This window comes from Camelina sativa, chromosome 16, assembly GCF_000633955.1.
Source record: "Camelina sativa cultivar DH55 chromosome 16, Cs, whole genome shotgun sequence".
NCBI classification, from domain to species: Eukaryota; Viridiplantae; Streptophyta; class Magnoliopsida; order Brassicales; family Brassicaceae; genus Camelina; species Camelina sativa.
Genome location: NC_025700.1, coordinates 3,132,980 through 3,154,963, shown reverse-complemented (window position 1 = coordinate 3,154,963; position 21,984 = coordinate 3,132,980). Strand labels below are relative to the sequence as shown.

The 21,984-nt window shown below is 34.3% G+C and overlaps 4 protein-coding genes and 1 pseudogene across 7 annotated transcripts in view; 2 read left to right on the top strand and 3 right to left on the bottom strand.

The window, feature by feature from the left end:
• Nucleotides 1-5,802, bottom strand: part of LOC104786239 (pre-mRNA-processing factor 19 homolog 2) — a gene marked incomplete in the record, with an annotated part of 7,727 nt that extends 1,925 nt beyond the window's left edge. Inside the window, 18 exon segments of the mRNA XM_010471188.2 lie at nt 434-534; nt 611-681; nt 815-866; nt 1,646-1,730; nt 1,820-1,897; nt 1,994-2,116; nt 2,316-2,420; nt 2,512-2,586; nt 2,971-3,030; nt 3,112-3,207; nt 3,522-3,638; nt 3,908-4,029; nt 4,121-4,262; nt 4,387-4,473; nt 4,809-4,871; nt 4,961-5,032; nt 5,417-5,502; nt 5,605-5,802. Coding sequence (XP_010469490.2) covers nt 434-534; nt 611-681; nt 815-866; nt 1,646-1,730; nt 1,820-1,897; nt 1,994-2,116; nt 2,316-2,420; nt 2,512-2,586; nt 2,971-3,030; nt 3,112-3,207; nt 3,522-3,638; nt 3,908-4,029; nt 4,121-4,262; nt 4,387-4,473; nt 4,809-4,871; nt 4,961-5,032; nt 5,417-5,502; nt 5,605-5,617 — 1,548 coding nt within the window.
• On the top strand, nt 8,943-12,996 carry LOC104749536 (two-component response regulator-like APRR7). 4 transcript variants are annotated; one of them, XM_010471184.2, is made up of 6 exons: nt 8,943-9,337; nt 10,536-11,279; nt 11,427-11,630; nt 11,710-11,838; nt 11,929-12,260; nt 12,866-12,996. In XM_010471184.2, exons 1-5 carry the CDS (start codon nt 9,296-9,298, stop codon nt 12,034-12,036), a joined length of 1,227 nt encoding a protein of 408 aa, XP_010469486.1. In that variant the 5' UTR covers nt 8,943-9,295; the 3' UTR covers nt 12,037-12,260; nt 12,866-12,996. The 4 variants fall into 4 exon arrangements, with proteins under 4 accessions (XP_010469486.1, XP_010469487.1, XP_010469489.1 ...); XM_010471185.2 differs by having other exon boundaries at nt 8,944-9,337; nt 11,430-11,630; XM_010471187.2 differs by lacking the exon at nt 8,943-9,337 and adding an exon at nt 9,907-10,446.
• LOC104749534 lies at nt 15,557-18,917 on the top strand. The gene is made up of 3 exons (XM_010471183.2): nt 15,557-16,094; nt 16,678-18,416; nt 18,523-18,917. Exons 2-3 carry the CDS (start codon nt 16,767-16,769, stop codon nt 18,697-18,699), a joined length of 1,827 nt encoding a protein of 608 aa, XP_010469485.1. The 5' UTR covers nt 15,557-16,094; nt 16,678-16,766; the 3' UTR covers nt 18,700-18,917.
• LOC104749532 (60S ribosomal protein L23) lies at nt 19,068-20,229 on the bottom strand. The gene is made up of 4 exons (XM_010471182.2): nt 20,143-20,229; nt 19,596-19,880; nt 19,456-19,497; nt 19,068-19,353 (listed from the first exon to the last, which is right to left on the bottom strand). The coding sequence occupies exons 1-4, from the start codon at nt 20,153-20,155 to the stop codon at nt 19,271-19,273; spliced, it is 423 nt and encodes a 140-aa protein (XP_010469484.1). The 5' UTR covers nt 20,156-20,229; the 3' UTR covers nt 19,068-19,270.
• The window catches only part of LOC104749531, a 4,751-nt pseudogene continuing 3,774 nt past the window's right edge, over nt 21,008-21,984 (bottom strand).

Here is a 21,984-nt window from a genome sequence, read left to right as displayed (position 1 = left end):
GGTAGTTTTATACCAGAGTTTGCATCTGCAGATAAAAATGACTTGAAGTTCCTCAACTTGCGCAGGTCCCACAACCTCACACCATCCTCCGCAGCAGTCTACCCATTCCCAAAACAAAAAGAAAATCATTCAAGTAAGCAGAACTGTAGTAGTACTCTCACTTCCCCTAGTTGTTCAAAGTACTTACCGCGAGGAAATAACCATTTTCTGAGAAAGATATAGCCGTCACTTCCCCGGTGTGTCCATCAAACTTAGCCACATTTGCCTATTATTTAANACCGTAAAAATTCTCCCTATGGCTGAAAATACTGTAAGATACAACAGAACTTGAGAGATTAGACGGAACCCGGACGGAGATGAACATTTGGAATTTGTTGAATTGGTTTTTATGGATTCTTCACTGGTCTTGCGCAGAATCGTCATCGGCATTGACTTTTTCGTTACCAGGAAGACCAAATATCCGTAGGTTACGGTCCATCGAACCAACTGCAACGTATTGTGCATCTGAACCAAACTTCACACACGTAGCTTTACCTGCAAGCATAAGGATTCTGGAATTAGGAACACTACCGCTATATGACCATTAAAGGAATTTGGTAAAGGATTTTACCAGTGCCGGAGAGATCTGGGAGTGTCTTGATAAGGTTCCATTCTGCTTTCACACTTGCCGTCTGGTACAATCTGCAGCCACAACACAAATTACATTTTTCTGGATTAGATATATCCAACATGCAGGTTATCGAGCTTGGTCTCTTAATATTTTCTTAAACTGAGCTTCGATGCTTTGATCAACTTTTCTCAAACGTGTATTCACCTGATATCTGATGCAGCAATACCGAGATAAGATCCGCTAGGGTCAAACTCCACTGCACAAAAGAAAAAGTTATCTTTACTCAAGCTATCTTATACATGAAGATTTCTTTATCAACAAAACGACTGTAGCGGATACGGTAGTTTTATACCAGAGTTTGCATCTGCAGATAAAAATGACTTGAAGTTCCTCAACTTGCGCAGGTCCCACAACCTCACACCATCCTCCGCAGCAGTCTACCCATTCCCAAAACAAAAAGAAAATCATTCAAGTAAGCAGAACTGTAGTAGTACTCTCACTTCCCCTAGTTGTTCAAAGTACTTACCGCGAGGAAATAACCATTTTCTGAGAAAGATATAGCCGTCACTTCCCCGGTGTGTCCATCAAACTTAGCCACATTTGCCTATTATTTAACACAAAAATGAAATTATAATGACGAACACTGTACGTAATTAGTGATTTTAAGAGGCAATATAGGCTGGAAGGGCAGAGTTTGTACCTGACTTTTAACATCCCAAATCTTAACAACAGACTGAGAAGTACCAGTTCCGAGAATGAGACCATCGGGATGGAATGCAGCAGCCGTGTAACCCACCTTCTGTGAATTATCCGATTCTGATACCTGAAAGAACACAAGAAATATAAAATGGCTCATATCAGTGTGTACTCTAAACATACAATGACCTAAGGATTAGCTCATATGACAGTGCCTATGACGACTGTGTTTCTAGTGGATATAAATAATTATTTCTGTGNTATCTTTACTCAAGCTATCTTATACATGAAGATTTCTTTATCAACAAAACGACTGTAGCGGATACGGTAGTTTTATACCAGAGTTTGCATCTGCAGATAAAAATGACTTGAAGTTCCTCAACTTGCGCAGGTCCCACAACCTCACACCATCCTCCGCAGCAGTCTACCCATTCCCAAAACAAAAAGAAAATCATTCAAGTAAGCAGAACTGTAGTAGTACTCTCACTTCCCCTAGTTGTTCAAAGTACTTACCGCGAGGAAATAACCATTTTCTGAGAAAGATATAGCCGTCACTTCCCCGGTGTGTCCATCAAACTTAGCCACATTTGCCTATTATTTAACACAAAAATGAAATTATAATGACGAACACTGTACGTAATTAGTGATTTTAAGAGGCAATATAGGCTGGAAGGGCAGAGTTTGTACCTGACTTTTAACATCCCAAATCTTAACAACAGACTGAGAAGTACCAGTTCCGAGAATGAGACCATCGGGATGGAATGCAGCAGCCGTGTAACCCACCTTCTGTGAATTATCCGATTCTGATACCTGAAAGAACACAAGAAATATAAAATGGCTCATATCAGTGTGTACTCTAAACATACAATGACCTAAGGATTAGCTCATATGACAGTGCCTATGACGACTGTGTTTCTAGTGGATATAAATAATTATTTCTGTGATATATCATACAGGCAAAGCTAGAAAAGAAGACAGGTAATAGTTAATTTTTGAAGGGTTTAGGAACCTTTGAAAGGCATAAGCCAGAGGACAGATCGTAGAAGCACCATGTACTATCAAGAGATGCCGACACCAAGTATTTATTTGTGGGGTGCACAGTTACAGCTTGAACCTGAAAATAGCATCATTGCCTAAAGTAAACAAAAATTATATGAATAAGGAAAGTGCAACGGACTATGAGAGTTCTTCAAACTCATCCTTACCTCTGCGGAGTGATCATTCAACGTGTGCCCACAAGCATAATTTCCATCCCCAGAATCCCGCCAGATACGGACTGTCTGCAGGTCAGTCACTAATTTAGTAATATATATACCTACCAAACAATTGGTGATGTAATATCCTCTGAGAAAAACAGAGTCTCCAACAAATCGCAAAGGTTTATGGTATGAGTGATCAAAACGTCATTCATAACTCGCAGTGAACCAAAGTTTTTCAAAGATAGCATTATGAATTTATGACATCTACAGAATAAGACAAGATCTCATGGCTACTAGTTATCTTTTCACTTCAAATAAACAAATGTATCTGCCAGCTACCACTATTCAAAACAAAGGCAATACACAACGTGGGATTACAAAATTTCCTACAGAACTAATGACCAGGCACTATTCATAAAAAATTGATACTACGGATATAAAGTTTGTAAACGTATATTGAATTACCTTGTCAGCAGAAGCAGTCAAAACAAGATCAGCGTCACCAACAAATTTTACGCTTGTAACCTATTAAAAGGGTCAACACATATTAAGCATCGAGCTACATGAAAAGGTAAAACAAAAATCTAAGGCAAAAAAGTTAGAAACCTTCTTCGAGTGACCAGTCAGTGTTGACAGGATTTGTCCAGAAGGACGATCAAAGAGAACAGCAGTTGCATCAACTCCTCCAGTAGCAATAACATCCTGGTTACCAAATTAAGATTACTGAGAGGTAAACTTTTACACCAGAAATAATGTAGGGGAATATCAAAGGAATGCAAAGAATCACTGTTTGTAATCATACACAGCGTATTGGTATGTAGGAGGCAAATAAAAATATTATGCAAAAAAGACAGAACAATGATATGACCATTCCCCAACCAGGGACTCATGGCTGTATACAAATAATTTATACATAGACGTTTGCCAGTCGGCTATCACATGCTATGGCAGTGTCTTCCAAAAACAGAGGATAATAAGTATTAAGTGATGTAATAAGAAAACGTTCGATGAGAAACCTTAGAATGTAGAATGTCCATCGAACAAATGCCTGGTTTGTTGGTCTTGTGAAGTGGGTGGCTTGATAGCTGAGTGAACTTCTCCAAAGCATCTATTGAAGCCAATGTTTGAGGAATCTACAAGAAAAATGATAAAACTATCAAGACAGCAGGAACCAACGCAAGAAAAAAAAACACAAAACCAGGCAGGAGGCAGCAATGTTTTCCTGTTAAGTTTTAAACGCATCCTAGTATCTAAATATATATATTTTGAGTAAGATAAATCATAAGCCTCAACTACCACATTTGACTTCCATAAACAAGAAAGGAATAAACAAAAGAAGCAAGTCGTCAAGTCTTGACTTTCAAATGCTGTTCAAAAATAAATGAGAATCTATATGCAGTACCTGTCGCTTTTTGCGCTTCTGAGAAAGAGCAGCATTACAATCAGTCAATTCCGTGATAATTTCAGCTGAAATTCCAGGACACAATTTCTTCGCATCAGAACCCAAGTCTTCATCACCTGCAGCTATTATACAACAAACGAGCATAGTAGCATGTTACAAGAGGGATAACTAACTAGCCAAAACAGTTTAGAGTATAAAGTTGTACAATCATACCTCGTTTACCATTACTTAGAGTAGCATTAGCTGTCACAGCTTCAGGGGCCGCAGGAATATGTCTTTCAACTTCTGCAAGCAATTGGCGTGCTTCGTCTCTTTCTTTCTTAAGTCTAGCAATCACACGACAGGCAGAATCATGCTGCAAACAGAGGGTAAAATTTATCACATGAATAGACCAAATGGATGAAGAATAATAAAATAAGGGTAAATTAATTGACCATGGAAATCATAAAGTGGTGGCACAAACACAAAACCAAAATTACCTGATACAAGGCATGACTTAGCTCTTGCCTTGCAGTATGTAGTTGTTGTTCCAGCGCATAATTTGATAGCATCAAACCGTCCCATTCCTAGAAGTGCAAAAACAAGAAACTTCTCACGCAATTACTTTTGTATAAATCAACGTAACTAACGAATAACTTCTCTTGACTAACACAGAGAAAACGACCAAATGATCAGCGTAATAACTGTGCTAAAGAGTAGATGCCAATATGTTCAGTTAACAAGATCTTGTACAATTTCAATAATTAACCTTGGAAAAATTATTCTAAGTCGAACAACCAAACTCTACATGACCAATAAGAGAAACAGGGACATATTTTCATAGTGACCCTCCCATAAAAAAAACAAGTAAAAAGCCAAGAGAAAAGGTCAGAACAAAGCTGCAAAACTATCAGAAGCTTACATTCTGAAACGTTCCGAGCATTCCAGGGATGCTAGCTGTCTGCAATGTTTTCGGCTTTATGATCTTCACAATGATCAAACAAAATTAAAACAGCTTAAACAAATTTTCGCCAACAGTTCTCAGCATCAGATTATTTAAAGAAATTATACTACCTCCCCAGTTTTGATGGGAACAATGTCATCAATGGTAAGAGGTTCACCAGTAACCGGGCACTTCCCATAATCCTACAGTGGGAAAAGAACTTATAAGAAAGCATTACAAGGTGGAATGATAATCTAAAAGAGCTCCCACTGGAGATATATAGTTTGAGAGATACACACATCCAGAAACTTAAAGGTACAGAATCTATGATTGATTAAGAATCTTGTAAGTTCTCGAAAGAGTATATAACCAGGTGAATTGATAAATCTAAGAGAAAACAAGATGAAATAAAATCCGAATCTCACTACTAATCCCCAAAAGTGCAAATTCACCGAAATTCTCAAAGTTTACACACTGCTAACTGAGTAATAAACCAACCGAACATCACACAAATTGCTAGAAATCTTCCGGTGAGAACAGGAAACGAGGCAAGTTTAGAAATCGACAGTTTCAGAATCCGAGCTTACCGATATATGCCTTTCGATTAATCGTTTCTCGAAGAGCAGACCAGACTTCGTCGAAACCACTGGCTCCGCGGGAACTTCTCCGGAAACTGCAAGAATACAGTGCCGCCACAAAAATCAATTACAAGAAAACCCTAAATCGGCATATTGAGACAGAAAAAGAGAGAGAGAGAGGCGAATAAAAGCTTTACTTGCACAGTTCATCGTAGAGAGAAGGAGTAATACGACGAAGTACGAAAAATCAGGTGGATGTAGTAGAACTCCCTCTGAAGTGGGGCGGAGCTAGCTAGGGTTTTATCTTCTCCGGTCCGGCGCTACAAAGCAAAATCGCGGAAGCCGGGAAAATAGTTGGAGAGAGAGAGAAAAGAAGCTCAACACTCTTCTTCAGTTTGTTACTAGGGGTTTGGGCCTTTTTGACATCCCTCTTTTATATTTGGGCTTTTATTTCGATCTAAGTCGGTCTGGATATAACATCAAAACGACGACGTTTAACTACTGTTTAAATCCACACAGTATATACATACTCTGTACAGTAAAATCTCTAAAAATTAATGGAACTATTATATTTTATTAATCTCGTTATTATCTAAATTAAGGGGAAAACATCTATTGATTTATCAAAGTATTAATATGTTACGTATTAATTTATAGAAGTTATACTGTATATTGGAGTTTTTAATTTATAAATCTTAGATGTTAGCTAGATGGGTTTAATAAAAATAAAAACTGTGAGATTAAAAAAAAATGATTATTATATTTTTAAAAGATTATTTCTGTCTTTGAGTTCATAAGAAAATATATACATAATAAAGAAGTAAAAGAAAAAAAATCATTACCAAAATACTAATTGATTTATAAAATAAAACATCATCGAAACGAAATTATATTGATAAGGAAAAGAAGCATTACCAACCTACTAAAAGGTGCGAGTATGAGTCTCGTGGACAAATCACACACTATATTGATATGCATTATTCTCTAGCTTTATCCCATTTAACGGGGTATATTAACTTTATCAAGAGGTAATTATTATAAAGAAATTTGTTAGAAACTTTCTTCTAATTAGTAAAAAAATATCATTTTACATATATATTGTGCTTTTAGAAGTAATGTGTGGTTATGAAACAAACTCATTTTTGTTGTGATCATGTCACTGTATATGGAACAAGAGCTTCAAGTTGCCGGAGGGAAGAATCTAAACGAGCATAAAACATTGATCAATGAGGATAAGTTCAGTTTTTTCGTTTTTAGCAGTCATATATCTCCTATCTAATTTATATCTACCAAAATACTATATATACAATATACTCACCAATAACAACATTTTCTTACTACAAATAAAACTCAAATATCTGATAAAATAGGTCATATATAAATATATATGTTATGAACTATAAGGGATATATATGTTTGTACATTTCATTGACAATAAGAGATATATATGGTTGATCGGTTTGGTATATATTGCTATGAATTCAAATGCTACCTCGGTACCTTCACATCCACGGGCTATATATATATATATATATAATGTAAAGCAAGCTAAGCATAAATATATACTTAAAGGTCAAAATATAAAAAAGTATTTTTTTCCATTTTGTATATGAATTTAGTTTCGATGTCTAAAGATAGGACGATGCGGGTACCATTTTGAGCACGATAGATGTGTCCTTTCTAATTTCATAAAAGTTATATTCTTAGGACCCAAAGATGAAAGCGAACTCTCATACAAATACATTTTCTCACAAAAAAAAAAAAAAGATTTATGAAGAAAATGTATTATACATATTCAAACCTTGATGAAATTCAAGATTATTCATTTTGATTTTCTAAATAATCATACAAAAACAAAATTAAAGTAGTTTGAAGTAATAATGACATATATACTATAGTTCAAATACGTATGACATTTGCTATTTGCTTATAGTGTTAAGTTATACGTACGTAAAAACATTTGAGATGATATACTTAACATAGCTAGCCTAGCTGATATCTTTCTTGTGGAAGTGGTGGTCGCTTTCTATTTGGATAATGCGTGTGCATATATTGGATCAGACTTTAGACGAAGATAGTCATATCTTCAAAGTATCAATTCATTATTCATCAAATCAGCTTTGATAGTAAGCTGTTCCATTTTTTTTATCTTCTCTTCGTTTACTTCTCTCTATAAACAATTTAATTATTGCGATTCTCGTGATCCCAAATTAGAAAAAATATTCCTTAAATTTGTCTTAACCGCTCATACGTACATGTATAGTTGTGTAGTTTAAGCTCGTAACATTCCGTTAATATCGCATATATGACAACGTTAAAATTGTGCCGACGACTTGAGAGTAACTAGATAGACTCATGACAATGATTTTTAAATGCTAGAAAGACTTTTGTGACCAAAATAAGATACTGATAGACGATGTTGATCTCTCATGATTAGAACAAATAAAAAGATAAGATATATTTCTTGTTATAAATAACATGTTTACAAAGTGAAATGCAAAATACACTCAAAATCTAGAATAGTATAGGTAAAAATCCTTGAACACTCCCAAAGACACTAAAATGATGTTTTGGTTGGATCGGCAACACAATTACAAATGTGAAATAAACCACGTACTCGTACGTAATGTACAGTGTTGATGGATAACACGATTCATATATTTAATGGTACCGATAAATAAGATCGAAGATATATATAGCCTCTAGTCTAGATATATATATATAGCCTCTAGTCTATATATATATATATATATATATATATCTTCTCATATTTTATTCTGTTATGGACCTTATGGTTACTAGAATAACAAAAGTGTAGGAAAGTGAAATCTCAAAGGATGAGAGGGAATGACTTATATCTTAAAGGTACCAAGCATTGACCCCTATACATGCTCAAAAAATGTCACAATCACAGAATTTTTCGTACATGAATTCATTTTCACATGAAAAAAGAATCAAAGTTCGAAGTTGGTTAAACATTGTTTTCGAATTTTATCTGATTTTTATAAATATTATTTCTCTTACGGCAAATATGCTTATTGTCCAAAGACATTTTATCCTTTACTAGATATCTTTAATTTCCACTCATATTTTTCGATATTTGACTGACCTGGTCGAAATCTTTTCCACTCCCTTTGCGCAAAAATCACAAGGGAAGTCAATAAAATTAGCAAACGAAAATACAAGATAAAGAAAAAATAGTATATATCTAAAAAAAAAAATAGAAAAACTAATTCCACGAATATAGGGGCTTAATTAAGAAAAAATTTCAGTCAAACACGTCAAAATCCACGCATCAAGAACTGGGTCAAACTCATTGACGGGTCACTCCTAATGTGAAAGCAATTGTCCACATCAGCACCATTATACTACGTGGCAGTACCACGTCACTAGAAGTGGAGAATTCGAGGTCATCGCATGTAACATTCAAGTGCATAAGTTTATATATATATATGTTCTGTGTAGAAATATACAAATGCATACATACACATTAAGCAATAAGTATATATATATGTATGATGGTTACGTGAAACTCCCATAACCTCTTCTTTTTGTTTTTGTTTTTTCTTTTTGTTCTCCAGAGAAACTGTAATTAAGAAATTTTCATTTCTTCTCTGTCCAAACAGAAAAACCTTACTGTTCTGTTTTAATTCAATCATCTCTCTGTTTGTTTGTTTTTTCGGTTTTTGTTGATTTCTTTCTCTCTTTTTTTCCAATATTTTGAATATCTTCGATGGATCAGTTTCTTGTTCATACATCATCAGTCATTCCAACATTGTTCCACAAAGCAATATCCGTGAAGCCTCCTCGTTCTTTAATTTTCTTGCAATAATTCGATTTTTCTGGGGAATTTTCTTTTCTTTTTCCCAGAAAATCTTCGCATTAAACATGTTGCAAGACGTGATCTCGTCTCACGATCAGCTTTCCATCGTAATTTTCTTCTCATTCTTGGTTTTATTCATTTATATGCATGCATTTGTTGCGTAGATCATATAAAACTCGAGTCTAATCTTATAAACTGTGTAATTTTATTAGGCCTTTGCTTTGGACAATCATATACAATTTCAATTAGTTAGTTTTTTTTTTCTTTTTTCTTTTTGTGAAACGTCATTTTCTTCTCCTTATATTCCATTTGATCTCTTTTTAAATTGCTTCATTCCCTTTCAGCTTTTCTTATTTTTTGGTGTGATTCTCTACACACTAAAATTTATCTTTCGAATCCAGTTTTTGAACATTATCATTATCATATATAGTTCCCATTCTTCGCCTACGATTGGTACCTATAAGCCAATAGAAAATCGTCACATGCATGATCTTGAAAAGTGTTCTACAAAGCAACAGTAATCATTTCACTATTTCTATCCTATCGAAGTGTAGATTTAATTTTCATCAAACGTAAAACTCTGGTCACCTTGGGATATATTTTGTATTGTTTGATGCAAATAGAAAGACACATTATGTGAATTTTCACTAGGAGCATTGTGATGTGTTATATGATGATGATCATGATGAAGGTTTCTTACATGTTCTGATATTTAATGAAGTGCCCTTTACTTTTTCTTTGTGGGATAAAAATCTAGATGTTGGTTCATACCAGGCAATTTCAATTTTTCTTGTCAATACGAAAAAGAAATACCAGAATCAGAAAACTTTCCTTTTATAGAAACCACTCTTCTTTACTTTTTCTTTTTTAGCTATTCCAACTTCTTGTTAACATGTCACATGAAAGAACAGATGCATTTAATCTCTCTTTACCAACATTCTCCTAAACAGAAATTAGAAACCAAAGAGAAAAAAACATTGGATTTGATCAAGACACGAAAATCTTGGAGTGTTTTGATGTCTAAAAACAGAATAAAAACATCTTATAGATTCTCTATAGATAATTAAGCCACGAGAAAAACAGATTTACTCGAGCATATTTATAAATCTGCCTTAAAAACCAACCTTGTAACTACTTAAGGATCTCACCCGTTACTTTTTCTTGTGACTCACGCAAATTTAACCTCTGTTCTCTTCTTTTGATGCTTGGCTTTAAAGTAATGTCTTTCTTGATCATTTACTACTTTCTCTGCTCGATATAATCTTTTGGATCTAATTAACGTTTCTTTGTTCTATATATCATCAGGATGATATCACGAGCCCTCTTAGTGCTCAAATCTTCGATTTCTGCGATCCACAACTCTTTCAAGAAACCTTCAATCAAACCTCTGAAGTCACTTCTACTTCAAACATTCTTGAGAAATCCGGAAGCTTCCATTCAAACACTAACACAACCACAACAACTGAGAACAGTAACAACAACAACAACAAGAACACAGAACTTCAAGACGAAGAAGATGACAACAACAACACGGATCTTTCCATAATCTTTGACTCACAAGAAGATTTCGAAAACGACATAACGGCTTCAATCGATTTCTCATCATCTTCACTGCAATATCCAGTCATCGATCAACTCCTTACGGCAACGAGCCAAGACCAGTTTGATTTCTCTTCAGGACTCCAAGTTACTCACCAGCCTCCTAACATTTCATTCTCTGGAGACCCTCTGTCTCTACCAGCGGTTTCCTCTCTAGCTCCTTCTCCTTTACAATCAGGGGTTTTCGAAGAAGATTGTCTTTCTTCAGTCCCAAGTTACAATCATGGCTTGAACCCTTCTTACTCTTTCTTCCGTACCTCCGGTTTACCGGCGTATATGAGCACCGGTTTATTATGTGCTGAAAGTAATCTTGGTTTACTTCCCGGGAATAATCATGTGGGATCCGAAACCAATAAGCCACATGATCCATTCATGGACTTTCAAGCTGATAATGGTGGTTTATTCTGTCCTGATTCCATCAAACGTATCTTTAATCCAGAAGATCTCCAGGTATTGGGTTTTTTTTGTACAAATATTATCCGGTTTACGTTTGGTTTATCTTCAAGGAGCTAATAAGATTTCTTCTGGTTTGGTTATGAAGGCACATGACCGGTTTGGTATTTTGATGTTATGCTAACCAGTTTACTTTTGTTAAAGAAGGCACTTGGTGTTGGTGGCGTCGAGAGCCAGAGCCACTTGATGGCGCCTCAAACTAATTCAGCATTAGGACCGGTTGAGATTAATGGTTTAGAAGATTCAACGTTGAGCAAAGTTGGGAAACTCTCCCCTGAGCAAAAGAAAGAGAAGATTCGTAGGTATATGAAGAAGAGGAACGAAAGGAATTTTAACAAGAAAATTAAGGTTCGATTTTTATCAAACCAAACCGGATTAAACCTTTGGTTATGTTGTTTTCAATGATTTTTGTTGTTTTTGTTTGTAGTATGCATGTAGGAAAACATTGGCAGATAGTCGACCAAGAGTTAGAGGAAGATTTGCAAAGAATGATGAGTTTGGTGAACCAAGTAGACAAGCTTCTTCAAGCCATCATGATGATGAAGATGAAGACGATGTAAGTAAAACCAAGTTATTTTAACTCGATTTATATGAATTTAGGTCGAACTGGAATGTCAGGTCTAACAAAACAGATTTTGGTTTACAGATGGGAGTGAAGGATGAGGAACAATTTGTAGATTCTTCAGACATTTTTGCACACATTAGTGGAGCCAACTCCTTCAAGTTCAATTACCCAATTCAATCTTGGATTTGAGCTCCAAGAGCCACACCACAAAGATTCATGTTTATAAACATGAATCTTATAGTCTTATATAGTTATATAAATCGTATTTCTATAGAGTTATAACTTGTCTATTTAGTTTTGTCATGCCCCTCTGTCAAATAAAAAAAAAAAACAATCTAAGCAAAATAAAATAAAGATAATGAATAAATGGGGTTTAGGCAGGTTTGGTTAAATAAAACAGTAGCGAGAGTAAGGTTTTAATNTTTGGTTATGTTGTTTTCAATGATTTTTGTTGTTTTTGTTTGTAGTATGCATGTAGGAAAACATTGGCAGATAGTCGACCAAGAGTTAGAGGAAGATTTGCAAAGAATGATGAGTTTGGTGAACCAAGTAGACAAGCTTCTTCAAGCCATCATGATGATGAAGATGAAGACGATGTAAGTAAAACCAAGTTATTTTAACTCGATTTATATGAATTTAGGTCGAACTGGAATGTCAGGTCTAACAAAACAGATTTTGGTTTACAGATGGGAGTGAAGGATGAGGAACAATTTGTAGATTCTTCAGACATTTTTGCACACATTAGTGGAGCCAACTCCTTCAAGTTCAATTACCCAATTCAATCTTGGATTTGAGCTCCAAGAGCCACACCACAAAGATTCATGTTTATAAACATGAATCTTATAGTCTTATATAGTTATATAAATCGTATTTCTATAGAGTTATAACTTGTCTATTTAGTTTTGTCATGCCCCTCTGTCAAATAAAAAAAAAAAACAATCTAAGCAAAATAAAATAAAGATAATGAATAAATGGGGTTTAGGCAGGTTTGGTTAAATAAAACAGTAGCGAGAGTAAGGTTTTAATAATGTAACATAGAATTTTCCAAAATTTTGTAGATACAGTATGTTACACATATATAATTTGATATATGATGTCTTGTATTTTGATAGTTGGGTTGTATTTTGATCACCTGTGAACACTATATATAATCAGTTGAGTTATTCTCTTGCTCCTTTCACAGTCTACGTACATATTGTCATATTTAGACCTAAACTCATTCTTGATTGTATAAGCACGATACATAGGCATGTTTGATTGTCATATTCAAAAAGTAAAAGATGCAGTTATTGGGCTTTGTTTGTAACGATATGTTGAACTGGACCAACAATAGTGTTAAAGATCAATTATTTAATTAAGGCCTCCTTTGTAGCTACACCATTTAAGAATAGGTCTAAAAGCTCAAACGATTGACGACGACTCGATACATGCGCATAAATGGTGATCGTGCCATAGTTTCCCAATGGTTGATTTTTTTTTTTCGATTTCTGAAAAGGGAAACCAATATGCTAAAATAGACTTCTAAGTTTTAACCGAAGACTGTTAAAATATAGATGGCGACTAAGTCAATAATTTCGAACCAAACGTCTAAAAGGCAAAGATTAAAATATAGTGATTTTGACTTAGAGGTGAATTATGATATTGACCTCTTTGACAGGCCACTATCAAAATCTATGAAATCTGTGATTTTTATTCTATGAAAGGCCACCATATATTGAAGAGTTGAAACTATGCCATTTGACTTATAAACACGATAAATACAGTTTTCTAAAATTACGGCCATAAAAATGTATTTATCTGTGTGTGAAAGCAAAGTGATTTCACTACTGTTTTGGTTCCTTAATTTATCGTTTAATTGTTCCTAATAGTCCAATGAATTATAAAATTCACGACGCCAATAATTAGTCTTTTGATAATTAACATCCGATCTTGATCTATAGAAAATAGACTTACACATGCTTGATCACGACACAATCTTATCAACTTCCTATCTATTTTCTAACTTATTTTCCATGACATCTACACGTGTGTTACAAATTAATAATAATGTCAATAAGTATGATTTAAGACAAGGCAAATTTACGAACTATATAAATCCAAGAAATAAGACTAAATCACATGCATGAAAAAACATAAACTATATATGTTTGATGCTTCACATTCTTTTTTTAACAGATTAACACGGCTAGTGCAAAAAACATAAGGACCGGATTTGGTGGGGGAGAATCCTAGTTTGTACAAGAAGCATCAGTTTTATAATACGGTAGTCGGTAGGTCGACTGAATTAACACGAATAATTAAATTCATAGTTATTAACATATACAGTAATCTTCTAGATGAATAATTGAACTGACATTTACGATCTTCAAGAGGAATAATACACATATATGTAGTGGAACTAAAACTTGACTACATTATTATATATATCAGGATTTCACGTATTTGAATTTTGAAATTTAAATAAAATACGCAAAATGCAAGTAAAGAAGCAACAAAATGGTCGAGTCAATCATGTGCAGCAAGCTCACGGTCTGGAATGAGACAAACTAGTTTTGTAATTTTGTTGGTTGGTCCATTAGATTCTCACTATTCGTACATTAAATATCAACATATGTTCTAAAGCCTCCAAATTTCCAATTGTTTAATCATTTATTAAAAAAAAGGCAAAATATGTATCGTAGGGTTTGTTTTATAATCTCCCAAAAAAATATGATAATTTAAGTTTCCATTATTGTATACCTATATTGGAAGTCGACCATTTTCTAATAAGTCACTCAAAAACTAAATTTTTAACGACTATCGTTTTTATCACGCAAGCATACAATTCAGAAACCTCTTATTTTCTCAATGATGTTGTTCTTAACTGTTTATACTACTTATTTCTCAAAATTTAACAATACTCAAATTACAAAACTAACTAGAGAATTTAGGAACTTTGTTGAAATTAATATACTATGCTTGAAATTTAATAAATTTCATAATTTTAATGCGCAACTAAATTTCTGTCCTTTTATCTATACCTAAAATCGGAAAGAAAATATAACTATTTAGGAAAGAAAATATACCTGATAATAAAAATATAACTATATAGGAAAGAAAAGATAAATATACAAAATAAATAGAAAGCTATAATGGTTTTTTGTAAAGAACAATATACGAATGATGAGGTTAACTCGATCACGTCTTGGTAAATAAGTAAATAACGGTGGACTAGTAGTAAAAATAATCTCAATTTCTTTTAATATCCAAAACATTAGACACCCAAAATTTTCAAAAGATCTGCTAATCTTGTTAGTAAATGTCTTAGCAATTTTTTCTTTTTAAAAATGTGTATCCACACTACATATAAAACGTCAAAATCAAAACCTAACCTAATGGTCGTATGAATGAATAACCGGTGGACTAATTTGTTTTGATCCACTATAATTATTATCCATATGATAAATATCACAACAACAACAAAAAAATCAATAATTTGAAAAAAAGAAATTCAAATAAAGTTATTATCAAATATTTGTTTTTTTTTTGATGAAAAAAGAAATAATAGAGAAAAAGGAAGAAGAATATTAGTGAAAATAGAAAAGGGAATAGAAGAAAATGTGGGCACTAATTCTGAAACAATTAAGTTCTTTACTCCCTCCCTCTCTCCCTGCTTTATCGCCCAAACAAGTAGCCATCACCATCTTCCTTTTGCTTCACTCTCTCTCTCTCTCTCTCGATCGTGCCCACCAGCTCACTTACCCCTTAATCCCCCCACACTTTAAACAAAAACCCTAATCTCTCGAGCTTTGAAGAGAAAAAAAGAAAAACACACAACACAAAGAAGTGGGTCCGTAAGCCCCCTTCCTTAGTAGTGGCCATAGTCAGGTCACCCCACACACACAAAAAGACTTTCTTTTTTTTCTCTTCGTCTCCATTTGGTACTTACTTACTAGTCAGACATTAACGTGCCTTTGTGTGATACCACCACCACCACCATCTCTCTCCTCTCTCTCTCGTTAGAAACCCAGAAACAAAAAAAAAACACTCTTGCTTCCAAGCTTTTCCCACTTTCTTCTTACTCCCCCACAACTCATAATTGCTTATTAGAAGGATAAATTTTGCTTTTTTTTTTTCTTCTCTGTTTCCTCTTAAAATAGATACAGAAGATCGCAGCTATCCAGAATTGGCGGAGGAGATTGCTTGAAGTTTCTTTTGGTACCCATTGGAGATTACTCTTCGATCTAATAACTTCTTCTTCTATCTAGGTACAAGATTTAAAGATTCGTTTTTTTTTTGGGTTAGAATCTGTTCTTGGTGTCTAATGTATAATTCACTACCTTTGTGGGTCTGAATTGCCTTTGGTAGAGGAAGTGATACAGAGAGAATTTTTAGTTTCTAGGTCTAATCCTGAGTAAAATTTCCTCTGTTTACTTGAGTTAGGTGGCTTAATCCTCGAGTGTATCTTTCAAACTCCAATCAAAGTTTTAGCTTTTTTCCTCTGTTTCAATTTAATGGGGCACATCTAAAAATTCAAGCTTTTATTTGATTATCAATATGTGTAGGGTTCTTCGTTTTTTTTTAGCTTTTTGTTGCTTTTAGGTAAGAGATTAGGTATAATTTAAAAGAAGAAAAAATCTCTTGACTTTTCAGCAAATTTAGCTTTGTATCAAATTCGGCTTTTGTTTGAAACAGTGTAGATTCATAGTACATTTTGGTATCCTGCATAATTTCAATAGTAGTACCAAACATATGTCTTGTGTCCACCAGAGTTGCTAAGTTAAGCTAAAATCTTGTTGCTAATATTGTGTTATATTCTCTCATCTACTCTTGTTCATGTTTGTCTTCCAGATATTTGGAAGTGTTCTTGCCTATACTTCGTATTATAGAATGGGGAATTAAGGTTTTCTCGGTTTCTGTTTTAAGTTTGCGAGCTAACAATGGGGAGTGTTGGTCCTGATTCTCAGAAGGATGATTCTGAGCTTGAAGATTCACTGAGGATTGATGAGAATCCGCCTGGTGAAAATGTTTTATTGAAGTCAGGAACCTTGTTGAGCCAGAAAAGGCAGCAATGTAGTGTAGTTTCAAACAGCGGCAAGTGGTTACAGATTGTTAAAAACGGTCCCAAAGGTTCGTTTACTCGTGCCACTAGTTTCTTCGATTACAAGATCCCAAGGCATCTGGTGTCATTAGACGAGAAGTATCTCCGACGATGCCTCGAGTTGATTCACATCAGTGCGTTTAAGTCAGCCAGTTGCAGCCTTTCTTTGAATCTTGTAGGACCAAAGATGAGGTTTTCTTCAAGTCACTTCGATTCACCTGTCATCCCCAAAGAAAATGCTGCTCGTCTTGTGTTTGATCTTCCGTTGGTAGATGATTCAGGCAGTCCAGTGATTAGCCGTGCAATCATAGGTTGCAGGAGGGTTACACATATGGTTACTAAGCCTTTGTTACACGATCTCGAAGCATTAGATGGTGATGATATCAGTAGCAGGACAAGTCAAGACGATCATGGTGAAAACAAGTTGGTTTCATTTGATGTTGTGAGGAAGATAAATGAACAAGATTCGCAGTTTCAGAGTTATCAATCTGGTTACATGCCCAAAAAGACAGTCTCTTTGTCCAGCACAAACTCAGTGAGCTCATCTTCTTCTGATCAATCTTCTTCCTGTTGGTCACCGTCTTCAACAGTTTCTCAAGGAGCACTTCAGTTCACTATGAAAGACAACAAGACGCCTCATTTTGTTTTCTCATTGGATGATCAAAAAGAGATCTATGTAGCTAGCTTAAGCACTAGTAGTGTTGGGTCGGGTTTCGACCGTAGTTCGCTAGACTATTCTTATTTGATCCATATGAAGAAAGGCCGCGGATCTGAACAGAAACATTTGGTTGGTAAACTAAAGGTATCTACTTTGATTTCTGTCTCGTCCACGAATGAAAAAACCGTAGAGAGACAGTTTGTTCTATTCAGCAGTGGTGGGAATCCGCAGTTACCGTGCCAAAATGATATTAGGAAAAGCAGAGGATTGCCTAAGAAAGTAGTTGATGCGATCAAAAACACCACACGCACTTCAAGGCAAAGAAGCATCTCTAGATTCAGTAGAACAAGCTCCACACCGGATTTTTGTTCTTGGGAGCCATTTCAAGAACCAGACCACGATCTTGAACCTGTAAGTTTGCTAGATAACGACCTTCCACCAAATCTTGAAACCTCAGCTGTTGTTGTGAGAGAACAGTTTCCCGTGGAAGAAGAAGAAGAAGAAGAAGAAGAAGAAGAAGAAGAAGAAGTAGTCGAAAAAGTTGGAGGCTGGGGCATGAAGTTTCTCAAGAAAACACCCTTAGCTCGAACCAAGGATGCTTCTAAAACTGTGAAGCATTCGACAAGCATAGATGTTATGATTCCTTCAGGGATTCACGGAGGGCCGAGAAATAGAAACGGTGGTCCGTCAAGCTTAGTTCAGAGGTGGAAATCCGGTGGATACTGTGATTGCTCTGGATGGGATTTGGGTTGCCCCTTAAGTGTCCTTAAAGGCCAAACACGAAAAGACCAAAATGAAGGCCAGTGCAATCTTTTTGAGCTCTTCGCAGAGGTAACAGTCACGATCCATATACCATTTTCTCAACCATATATCATAGATTAACTAGAGGCAAACTCAATCCTGGTCATGTTGACTCAATTTATTGTGTTATTATCAGGGATTGATGGAGGGAAGTCCTGGATTAAGGATCATGAATGTTCGAGACGGTCTCTACTTCGTTCAATATCAAGCGAAGATATCTGTTTTGCAATCTTTTTCCATTGCTTTAGCATACATTCATAGCCAAAGCCAGAGACTCCGGCCATGGTCGTCAAAGAAGTGTACAAAAGCTTAACTAGCAAAAGAAAGGATTGCACAAAGATAGGCAAAACTCAGCCTTCATAGTTTTAGTGAGTTTGAGTTGATAATATCTACAATTCTACTAAAGAAGTAGTTATTTAATTATTATTATTTTTTGTGTTTATTTTTGGCTTTCTGTTTAAACCTATTTTTTTATAGAAAGTAAATCAGTGTCTCTCTTCTTTACTGGAATCATATGTGGGCTTTGGTATTGTTTTAAAAAGGGTTGTGTGAATTTTTGGCTTTCTGTTTAAACCTGACTTCTGGTTTTGAGAATTATGATAATCTGGTTTTGTATAGAGTTTATTCTGCCAATTACCTTGAACTTATTAACTATCAAACCCATTTTAATCATGACCTAACTTGTCAAAGCAGATCAAATGATTTCATACAAGTAAAACAAGAAAAGTGGAAAAACAAAGAAAAATCTCTTAGAAACCAGGACTTAAATATGTCTGAAGCTCACAAAAGATTCTTGTCTCTACTTAAAACACCCAAAAGAACATCAACTACTTCGAGTTTCGTTGAAGACAGATACATAACCAGCAAAAGTGACGATACGATCTTTAGACAATGGCGTTAGCAGCACTAGCAATCCTTGGCCAGAGATCAGCACACTCTTTCCCAATGGGTCCAGTAATCGCAGAACCTAAGATACAGAAAAAACAAACCCAAAACATGTTTCAGGAAACAATGTAGTAATGACAATATGTGTTTTGACAATGCAATGATCAAATAAACAAACTAATACCTTTCATTTCTCCCTTAGGGTTCACAATCACTCCCGCATTATCTACCATACCATCCAAGAATCAAAATCAGTATCAATCTTATGACCATAAGAAACTCATGTTTCAATTTAACACAAGAGATTGTGAATGAAAAAGTTACCTTCAAAGTACATGAAAACACCGTCCTTTCGGCGCCATGGCTTACGTTGCCTAACAATGACAGCAGGAAGAACCTTTTTCCTGAGGTCTGGCTTACCTTTCTTGACAGTGGCCATAACCATGTCACCAACACAAGCAGAAGGTAACCGATTGAGACGACCTTTGATACCTTTAACCGAGATGATGTAAAGGTTCTTAGCACCAGTGTTGTCTGCACAGTTCACTGTGGCTGCAACTGGCAGACCAAGTGACATCCTGAATTTGTTACCAGACGTTCCTCCACGTCCTAATTAAAATCAAAACAACCACCATTAGAGCAAAAACTCTTAAATCATTTTACCAGTTTCGTTTTCAAATTATTAAAAATTAATACTTTTTATGTCATATGTTGTAAATGAGCTGTGTAGATGAACAGATCAGATCTGTGTAGATTTCAATTGAAGAAATCGAGATAAAAAGGTTCAAACTTTGGAACATTTTTAAAAGAGAAACTAAAAAATGTAACAAATACGAAAGAGGAAGGCATGGATGGAACTGAAAAGACAAACCTCGCTTCGACATTTTCGACGGCTCCGAGCTCTAGGGTTTCTGGTGTCTGATCGAAGAAGCAAAAATGAAGGAGAAGAAGGGATTAGGGTTTAAACCCCAAACCTGAACTAAGGGCCTTTTAAGGCCCATAATAGCCCATGAAGCGTTTCAATCATGAAACATTATTACTAAACAAATTCTTAATTTCAGCAAATTTCTCACGACCATATTCTAAAATTAATTTACATCTACTTATCCAAAATAACAATATTTGTATACAGAGCCAAAACAAGGTAAACATTATTAAACGTCTAAACCAATTCTTAATTTCATTTTTTTTAAACATATTTTCTTATAGAATTTTGATACATAGATTACAAACACATTATACAAATCCATAAATTGAGTAACAAGACGAAACTAAATAACGAAGAAGTTCTACTTAAGCCAAAAAGTTAACATTAATTAAACAAATTCTCTAATTAGTCTTTTTTTTTTGGCAATTGTCATAAATACCACTAAAATTGGTTTTTATTCCAAAAATACCACAATTTAGTTTTTTTTCCAAAAATACCACTAATATGTATTTTTTTTCCAAAAATACCACATAGTTGAATTAAAGTTCTAATACTAAAAATTAATCCTTAAATTCTAAATACTAAATCCTATCCCTAAAAACTATACCCTAAAACTAAATGTGTCAACCCAAACCTAAAAAAAAATTTACAATCTTTAAAAATCAATTTTTGTGTTTGTGTTAATTTTGGAAAAAAAAAATTTGTGGTATTTTTGGAAAAAAAACTAAAATGTGGTAATTTTGGAAAAAAACATTTTTAGTGGTATTAAAAGGAATTTCTCTTTTTTTTTTTAACATCTTCTCTTATTTATAACTTTGATTACAAACACATTATACAAATCCATAAATTGAGTAACAAGACGAAGCTAAATAACACAATGCTTCTCTTCAAAAAGCTTAACAAATTCTTAGTTTGTTTGCGAGAGTTGGCTCTCTCTTTATTCTTTTTAGCACAATATTCAAAAAAGCTTCCATCAAAGCAACCTCTCACAGCTTCTTTAGAAATGAAACCTTCCTCGTCCTTTGCAAGAATATAGAGTAGTATCCATTCAACTTTATTTGAAAGCCTGCATGCAGCCACAACCAACACAACAAAACCCGGCCAATATATTTAGTTTTGGTTTATACCAGTTACCGTACATCCATGTATCATCAACTAAGAATCAAATAAATCCTTTTTAATACTAACCATCCAAAAGGATCCATTGCCATTCGATTTCCCTCGGTTAGNCACGACCATATTCTAAAATTAATTTACATCTACTTATCCAAAATAACAATATTTGTATACAGAGCCAAAACAAGGTAAACATTATTAAACGTCTAAACCAATTCTTAATTTCATTTTTTTTAAACATATTTTCTTATAGAATTTTGATACATAGATTACAAACACATTATACAAATCCATAAATTGAGTAACAAGACGAAACTAAATAACGAAGAAGTTCTACTTAAGCCAAAAAGTTAACATTAATTAAACAAATTCTCTAATTAGTCTTTTTTTTTTGGCAATTGTCATAAATACCACTAAAATTGGTTTTTATTCCAAAAATACCACAATTTAGTTTTTTTTCCAAAAATACCACTAATATGTATTTTTTTTCCAAAAATACCACATAGTTGAATTAAAGTTCTAATACTAAAAATTAATCCTTAAATTCTAAATACTAAATCCTATCCCTAAAAACTATACCCTAAAACTAAATGTGTCAACCCAAACCTAAAAAAAAATTTACAATCTTTAAAAATCAATTTTTGTGTTTGTGTTAATTTTGGAAAAAAA

What these genes read in the sequence shown, in the direction of transcription:
- LOC104749536 (XM_010471184.2), top strand. Translation starts at nt 9,296, where the DNA reads ATGTTGCAAGACGTGATCTCGTCTCACGATCAGCTTTCCATC. An exon ending in TTAATCCAGAAGATCTCCAG is followed by an intron (nt 11,280 to 11,426) that starts GTATTGGGTTTT and finishes CTTTTGTTAAAG; the next exon opens with AAGGCACTTGGTGTTGGTGG. An exon ending in ATTTTAACAAGAAAATTAAG is followed by an intron (nt 11,631 to 11,709) that starts GTTCGATTTTTA and finishes TTTTGTTTGTAG; the next exon opens with TATGCATGTAGGAAAACATT.
- LOC104749534 (XM_010471183.2), top strand. Translation starts at nt 16,767, where the DNA reads ATGGGGAGTGTTGGTCCTGATTCTCAGAAGGATGATTCTGAGCTTGAA. An exon ending in TTTTTGAGCTCTTCGCAGAG is followed by an intron (nt 18,417 to 18,522) that starts GTAACAGTCACG and finishes TGTTATTATCAG; the next exon opens with GGATTGATGGAGGGAAGTCC.
- LOC104749532 (XM_010471182.2), bottom strand. An exon ending in TGTTTTCATGTACTTTGAAG is followed by an intron (nt 19,498 to 19,595) that starts GTAACTTTTTCA and finishes ATGGTATGGTAG; the next exon opens with ATAATGCGGGAGTGATTGTG. An exon ending in CCCTAAGGGAGAAATGAAAG is followed by an intron (nt 19,354 to 19,455) that starts GTATTAGTTTGT and finishes TCTGTATCTTAG; the next exon opens with GTTCTGCGATTACTGGACCC.